Source organism: Rhopalosiphum maidis, chromosome 2 (genome assembly GCF_003676215.2).
Source record: "Rhopalosiphum maidis isolate BTI-1 chromosome 2, ASM367621v3, whole genome shotgun sequence".
NCBI classification, from domain to species: Eukaryota; Metazoa; Arthropoda; class Insecta; order Hemiptera; family Aphididae; genus Rhopalosiphum; species Rhopalosiphum maidis.
In genome coordinates, this window is record NC_040878.1 from 67,473,157 (window position 1) to 67,481,753 (window position 8,597).

The 8,597-nt window shown below is 27.2% G+C and overlaps 1 protein-coding gene across 1 annotated transcript; it reads right to left on the reverse strand.

Annotated features, from left to right (window-relative positions):
* Positions 1-4,244: 4,244 nt before the first annotated feature.
* LOC113552794 (probable arginine--tRNA ligase, mitochondrial) lies at positions 4,245-8,545 on the reverse strand. The gene is made up of 6 exons (XM_026955729.1): positions 8,217-8,545; positions 7,039-7,355; positions 6,107-6,936; positions 5,668-5,795; positions 5,322-5,473; positions 4,245-4,889 (listed from the first exon to the last, which is right to left on the reverse strand). Exons 1-6 carry the CDS (start codon positions 8,280-8,282, stop codon positions 4,664-4,666), a joined length of 1,719 nt encoding a protein of 572 aa, XP_026811530.1. The 5' UTR covers positions 8,283-8,545; the 3' UTR covers positions 4,245-4,663.
* Positions 8,546-8,597: the final 52 nt, after the last annotated feature.

The following is an 8,597-nucleotide window of genomic DNA, read 5'->3' on the forward strand; positions in this document are numbered from 1 at the left end:
GCGGTGCACTAGGCCTAACAGTTGTTGGTATACCGTTGAATGCCCGAGGTAGCAAAAATTTACAATTTGCTTTGGTTGGTCGACCGACGGCCTATTTAGAGCACCAGGCTAAGCTTTTCCACTCTGTATCGGGTGTTACAGGATAGTATTTTTGTCAGGTAAGACTAGGCCTGATAAGTGAGGTATAATAGTCATTTAGTGAATAACCAGTTGGACGAATTGTAACGTTATGATTAATTGTCAAGCTTTTGTAAATTAGTAACGATTATTATAACTGCTATTTGTGTCGTTCTGGGTATAATGTAAAGCGCTATTGCTGAACATTGTTTGCAAAATTGATAAAATTGTTGTGCTGTTGGAAATACATTTTTATATTAATAATCTTATAATGATATTACGGGATGAGGAGGTTGTTGAAATGGTTCTAAAATTATATTTTTCAAACACCACCTACTATTCCATAATTTTGTGTGAATTATGCGTAGGTACCTATGTTAATGGAGTGATTTTCAAATTTTAAATATTACATATTAAATTATTATGTTATTATGATTCAATATTATGTGCCGCATAGTATAATAATATATATTATTTATATGCGTTATAAATATAATATTATAATAGGTATGCGGTCCTTATAGTTTCTTTCGTGTCAATTCCGCCTATAATTCTTTTATAAATAATCGGCTTTCTATTCATTATCTTGGAATATTTGAAGTACAATATTAATTTGTACTTGAAAACCCAAGATAATGTATTAATTTAATTTTCTGTCGTCCTATACAATTGTAGTTCATAAAATCTTTTATATTTTTTATATTTCATAGTAAACTGCAATTATAATAAATTATTGTTCCCACAAAACATGTACCCGAGTCCTAAATAAAATTTGACGACCGTTCTTGCTAATCAAAATAACACTAAATTAAAAAAATTTTAAATAAAATTGATTTACCTGAAAAATTAAAATTTTAAAATCTGATAATCACTTTCTCACGAAATCCATCCTATTTTATAAACTAATTAATAACATATAAATTATTATGTACTAATATTATAATAACATCGTAGCCTCACGGTAAAAAAATAAAAAAAAAATATCTAAAGTACCTAATTAGACATATTTTTAGTATTCTAGCAACCACAAACCATTAGTTTTAAGTATACATGAATAGTTTAGGAAGATGATGTGTAAAAAATTATTTATTTTCATATTATCAAAAAAACTAATGGGAATAAAATTAATTGAAAGTAACTATATTATCTAATAAATATTTTTACATTTAGAGGAGTTATAATTTATTGTGAACCGTGATACATATCATTAGAATAGACCCTGGTGTCGTTAATGTAACACCGTTGTCCACTCCGGTACCGCTAGCCGTCGTGTCACCGTCGCCGTCGGGCCACGTGATTGTATAACAGGCGGGTCTCGTTCGGTTTGCCGTCAAAGGCAGTTTAATGTGTCTACAACCGAGCATACGATACCTGCGAAGTCGTCAGTTCGTCACACCACGGGGCAGGCGAGTTACCCATGTTGAACTTTGTGGGCCTACCCTAACCTAAAATTTGGCTCGGAATTGATGTCTGTCTTATTGAAAAATGGGTCGTTTACTTTTTTAGGGCCGGTTAAAATCCTAAAACTCGGTGGGCCGATACCTTGTCCATTCGGCGCTGCTACGGGGTGCCGGAGAACGTGCGTTGGTGACTTATCGCCACTCGACAGACACTGTGTCTCCTCTTTCTCATACCCTCGGTCCTGTCTCGCTGTCGTGCATTATCCGACGGCTTCAGTTAAGAACCACAATTTTACGTACGTCTTCGGTTTTTCAAAATCGGTGTATTATATGCGTTCATATCATAATATATTATAATTTATAGTTCGGATTTTTATGCACAAACATATTTTTAACAAGTGTATGCTTTTTGATGGGAGTAAGAAATGTTTGTATTTCATAACCTGTTGAATCTATCAAAAAAAGTTTTTTTTGCATATTAGTGCATATTGTGACTTCAGATAATATTTCAGATTATTTTAGTTTATGGTACAGATTATAGAATATTTTAGCATATTTCCGTTATATTGGATTATATTAAAAGATCACGCTATTCAGCATATATGAGACATTAATCACGGACCGCCGTACTAACTTCTTCAGGGAAATTTGGAAAATTATATTATTGTACATTTTTAAACATTGTATAATGTATTTTTTTTTATGTTTATATATTGCATAATGTAACATAAGATATAATTATATAAATAATGATAAATTATAAATTCATAATCATAATCAATGATTGTATTACATTTTTCTTTTATTTTACTTATATTAGTTAATATTATCAATATTTTTCAGAATATTTTTGGGAATATTTCATCAATTTTAGGTGCATATAAATTATAAACATCATATTTCAAACGTTTTAACAGAATATAAATCCGGACTCTATTTATAATCCTTGGTTCGTACCTACCATGTGGATGTGGTAGTCATTCCCCCCGGTGCACGGCCGCCATACCTATAAAACACTCTTACCGAATTCTACACTATTGGCAAAGCACTCTTCACTCTTACGCGTCAAATAACATATTAATTTGATGTTGCTTCACCACTAGGACAGATACTATATAGCTTATAAGTACAGTATGACTGAACGATTTTCTAAATCCTTCTAAATCTGCAATTTAGTATGTGCGTTCGTATAATATATTATAATCTATTGGTCCTACACGCGTTACCATAACACGTACCTACATTTTGAGAGACTACGTCAATATTTGTTTAATATAAAAAAGGTTGTGGTAGTATTAAGAATTTAGACATAGTCAATTACGCATAGACCGGTGGTGTTGTTCTATACTTAACAACCTATCGGGCTAGCTTTTTACATACATTGTCTTAGTGAATAAACGACTTTCAACTTAAACTTATAAATATGTTGTTTATTTACTACAAACTTCCTATGCTTACTGAAGAAGACCTACGACAAAGTGGACTTCATTGTTAAATCGTGCTGAGCCATCTTCACCGAGACCGGCTCACTACAGTTGTATTATAATGTGATGCGATTATTGCAATTTATCTGACTTTATACATAGGTACACTACGAAAGTGTGTGATTTTTTCTTGATTTTTATACCTAACATAAATCATTACTGTATGGGTAAAAAAAGATAAAATTAGTCTATTAGTTGTTGTTTTATTAACTTAATCAGTTACATAATATTTATATATATATATTTCAAAAATACTTCAATAATAAATGTTTTTAACAATTAAATGCTTAACAACAGATTACATATATATTATTTAATTATTTGGTGCTTAAAAATTGTATTTTTTTCTAGCGGCTGAGGCCAAAGCTTTTAACAGTTATTTGGGGTTTTTTGAACTAATTTAAAATACAGGTATAAAATGTTTCTAATAAATTATAACAACTATTTTATTTTCTGTAATCAATGGCAACCATAAATGAACAAAATAATAATAGGATTTTTTGTTTTCCAACAAATTACTGCATGTGCGGGTACCACTATAAATGAAAATGTTTTAAAATCCTTTTTTAATGCACACTTGCATTATGAAGTTAAGGTATGATCAAAATTCAAAGTTTCTACCTATTATGGTTTAGACTTTACGTCGATATTCTGTCAAGACAAAGCTGTTTATGTGTATATAATATATACATAGATACATAATTATCATATATTTATTAATTATAGCTGATCCTGAATAGCTTATTTGTTTTTTAAGATCCCCAATTAAAATTTAAAAATTATGTTAAAGGTGCTCATCCTCAAGAACAGGACTACCTATGTACCAAGGTAATTATATTTATCTTACTTTATACCAAATTTTTGAACTGCTAGTGCAATAAGCTTAGCTATGTATCACTCTCATACACACATAGACATAGCTTTTTATTAATATAGATTTAGTGACTAATTTAGAAAGTATTTCTACTCAAAATATAGGTGGGTTTTATTTGATCGTAAAAATATACATCAGTAAATAGGTTTGCTGTAATTGTAGTAATTGTATAAACATATAGCACCTGACAATATTAATGCACACATGTGCAATTTTTAACTATTTCATGCTTATGAAAATTATTAAAATTATAGATGAACGATGAATTTCAATAGTAGCGAATTGTTTAATCAAGTCAAAAATATATTAACACAATAACATACATATTTTATGGTAACATGAACATTTATTTTTAAATATAGTAGTCATATAAATTAGCAATGCTAAATAGATATATATAATTGTGAACAGACATTACATCAATACTTAATTGCAATTTGTGCTTAAAAAAAACTACTTAACTCAAATTATCATAATAACTGAACATTACAATGATTTTTTTCTAATTAAAATATGGTAATAGATTAGTGGATATCACTGTGATAACTTATGATGAGAGGTTGAGGGTTATCTACAATTCATAAAAATTGAAATATCTTAGATTATTAAACATAATTTTTAATATTAATGTATTTGAAAATAATATATTTATGGTAGGTTTCAATGTTAAATAAAAGTATAAGTAAAAACATTTAAAAAAACAATTTTTATTTTATTCTTCAGATTTATATAATAGAAAAGAAATTGCTAAGTAAAATAATTTAAAATTACATAAATGAGGTTTTAAATCACATACATTTTAATGGTACTAATCCTAAAATGTTCATTCCAGTACTTAGAGTTTCTCTAGCTCTGCGAAACAACAAAATCCTCTGCTGAGCAATAATACTGCTAGAATTTTTAACATTTAAAACTTTTAAGGCTTTGTTAATGCAATTGGATAATCGAAATAAATAGTTCACTAAAATACATGCTTCTAATTCCTTGTTTGTTTCAGTCAATATATCTTCAAAACTGAAAAAAACAAAAATTATATTTTATTGTTATAAAATTAGAATTACAGGGACTTAAGATCCTATAAACATTAATTTATATTAATATTAAATCTTATGTAGTTTAAAGAGATCTGAAAGGAAGATTGGTTATCTTTTTTGTCTATTTCTAACGTAACATTCTAATTTACTTATATACTAATTATCATATTTTTCGATTTATGAGAAAACTTAAGATATACTTTAGTTTATCATGAGTTCTACATAATAATTGATTTTATCTTTTTATGTGTTAGTGTTTCACATAAATAAATTAAAATATTAGAAAACATTTCTAGTATTCAATTTTGAGAAAAAAAAATTCAATATCAAATACTTCTCATTAAAAAAGATAAATGTGTAATACTATAATATAATAATAAGTATCCAATTTATGTTGTTAAAAATAACTTACCGACATATTTCTAAAATTAAATCCAATGCGACAGTTTCTGTAAAGCATTCAGCAACAACTTCGTCGGGTACAGTTATATTGGAATTTACTTCTTCTAGACTTATTAAACGGCAATGGGTATATTGAAGTTTTATACCAGTATCTCCATTTACCTAAAAAAAAATAGATAAGATATATTCTATACTCCTTAATTTTATGTAATCTTGTTATCAATACATTAATTGTAAAATATTCAAACATTTGACAAATATATATGTTTATAATAACTATTTTAACATTGAAAAAATTAATTAATTATTTAAACTAAAATTGATTGTTGAGTAAAAGAAAAAGTAAACACGAGTACCTGCAATGCTGACTCCCAAGAAAAGTTGTAATCTTTTTTTCGTTTTTGTTTTAGATCATTTATTATTATAGCAGATACTCCTAATACATCTGCTACGTCATTATCGTCCATTGAATTAATTTTGGTGGCTAAAATTAATTTAAGTAAACAAAGGATGATAATATTGATATTAATAAAATATTATTTTATTAGGGTTCAATACTTATAGCAATTATATATATATTTTTAAATGCAATTAAAATTATAAAAAATGCCCTAATAAGATTTTAATACTGTTAAAATCCTTAAATTTTTTATTCATAATTTTTTTGTAAAATATAAAAAAATATGCAAAAATGTACAAAATTCAACTTTGTAATTAATGTCACCTTAAAAACAAAAATTTGAATAAATAAATATATGCAAAAAGTTCTGAACCCTAATAAATATAGATACCAACTTTCAGAAAATTTCCTTTTTAAGTTCATTGTCGATTTTGCCTGATTCAAAAGCTGATCTAATAATATTCCTTGGCCTTTTCTGGAGCTCATACCATGTATCCTTCCAAACGGAATGTGATGCACATTTATATTTGAATTAATTTGTGCAATTAAGGATTTAAGTAAGTAAAAATGTTTGCTTTGAGTATTATCAACAACATAAAATAGATCTTCAGAACCATAATATTCGTGGCGTCTAAGTGCTGCAGCAATATCCCGTGAAATGTATAATGTAGAACTATCGTTTTTTAAAATTGTGATTTCTTGATTATTAGAATGCACAACAGTAGATCCATCTTCTTTAAATTTTAATAAACCAATTTCATTGAGTCTTTTTAGAACATCTTGAATATTTTCCTTTGAATATTTTGATTCCCAATCATATTCATCAAATACTATTCCCAGTCTTTTATAAATAACTTCTAATTCGTTAATAGTAATTGATCTAAATTCATTCCATAGGTTTTTGATATCTGTGGTAGAGTTACCACATTCTAAATCATTAAATATGGCTTTAGCTTTATTATGAATTTTTGAGTCGTTGTTTGCCATTTTATTGGCTAGTATATATGCATTGTATAAAGATTCAATGGTCATATTTTTATTAGACATATCTGATTTCATTTGTTCCAATCCTAATATTGTATAACCAAATTGAGGTCCCCAGTCACCCAAGTAGTTAATACGTACAACACGACCATTGATAAAATTTGTTAAGTTAGAAATGAAGTTTCCAATAATAGTTGAACGTAAATGACCAACATGAAATGGTTTTGCAATGTTTGGAGAACTGTAATGATTGAAATGTATTTTAATTCGACATAGTACTTAGTAATTGAAATGTAATTATATTTCAAATATATATATATGAGTAACTTAACTTACCAATTACCTAAATTCAATAATGCAGGGTTTAGAATTCTGTATACAATGTCGACGAGTTACATCAATATTGTTTTTAAGTACATCATTAATAAAATCATTTTTATTTAAATGTATTATTACATGTTGAGGATTTAACTGAGAAGTTGTTATTTCATGACTTGGTATTTTAAAATCTTTAAATGAATTTGTTCCAAAATGTTTTTGAAGAATATTAAGAGGCATACGTAAACCAATATCGTTCATGGAATTTCCTTTGCCTATTTTCAGATTAGCTATAAAATCATTTACTACATCTGTTGAATTTTTATTAATTGCACAGGCAACCTGAAACATTTAAAAACATTTAGTCATTAAGATATAAACTTAATAGAACTTATAACTAATACATAATTTAATTCATTGTGTTATTAACATTTAAAAAAGATTTTAACATTTTAAGGAATTAAAAAATATTATTTATTGATATATTAATAACAGTAAATATAATACATACTTTAGTAAATAATAAGTATAATAGTAAAGTTAATGATTTATTATTAATAATGGAAATCAAACTTATTTTATTTATTTAAAAGCATATGTTATACAATAGGAGTAAAAAATATAAGTACTCGAGGGAATTTTTTTTAATTTAAACATTTTTTGGATGAAATAAGTTTTAATGATAAATTATATAATAATAAAATATTTATACTAATTGTTTTTACGCATATTAATAATTGTTTGTTGATTGTTAAATTAAAAATCATTCCATTTAATTTTTTTAGCTTCAATGTTAAAACATCATACTGGATTTTCCAACTACATATTTTCAAAAAAAAAAAAATAATAAAGACTAAGTAGCATAGGCGCAAATAGGGGGGCGCTTAGGGGGTATTAGTACCACCAATTTTAAAAGTAGCACCCTAAAATATTTTTTTTATACTATTTCAATCAGTAACTATTCAACGCTATGCCCTAATGAAGAGATTAAGCACTCTCAGTTTTTTTATTGAAATCGCGCCTATGCTAAGTAGATAATATTATGTTGTATTATTTATATTGCTCAATAATCATTATATTATAGATTTGGAGTATTATTTTATCTAAATATTAATCATTCAAAGGCACATTTTGGAAAATAATGATTTTATACAAATTATTGATTTCTAGCAGATAGGTACAAGTAAAAAAAATAATCGTTACCTTTTCCGCTACATATCGCTTACACAATCTATAATTGGTTCTGGACAAAACAGCGGTTCGAACCATCGTTATAAACTTTTCTAGTTATGAGCGTCGTATAAAATATTATACTCGTTTATCACTGAGTGCGGGATACGTTAATACGTTATGTGACTATGTGAGCTTATTAATCGTTAATAACTATGAGTACTGTGCCACAATAATGTTCGTCCGAAAATCAGAAATCAGCAACTTATTTTAGAAATTTAAAAACTAAAGCGATATACCTAAAGTCGGCGAAGCGAAGCAAACAACTCCAATAAGCGATGTTTTGTTATCAGTTGGGTGAGAGATAAGTGATAAAAGTGAAGTTGTTTTAGGGATGGGAAAAACTCGACCATG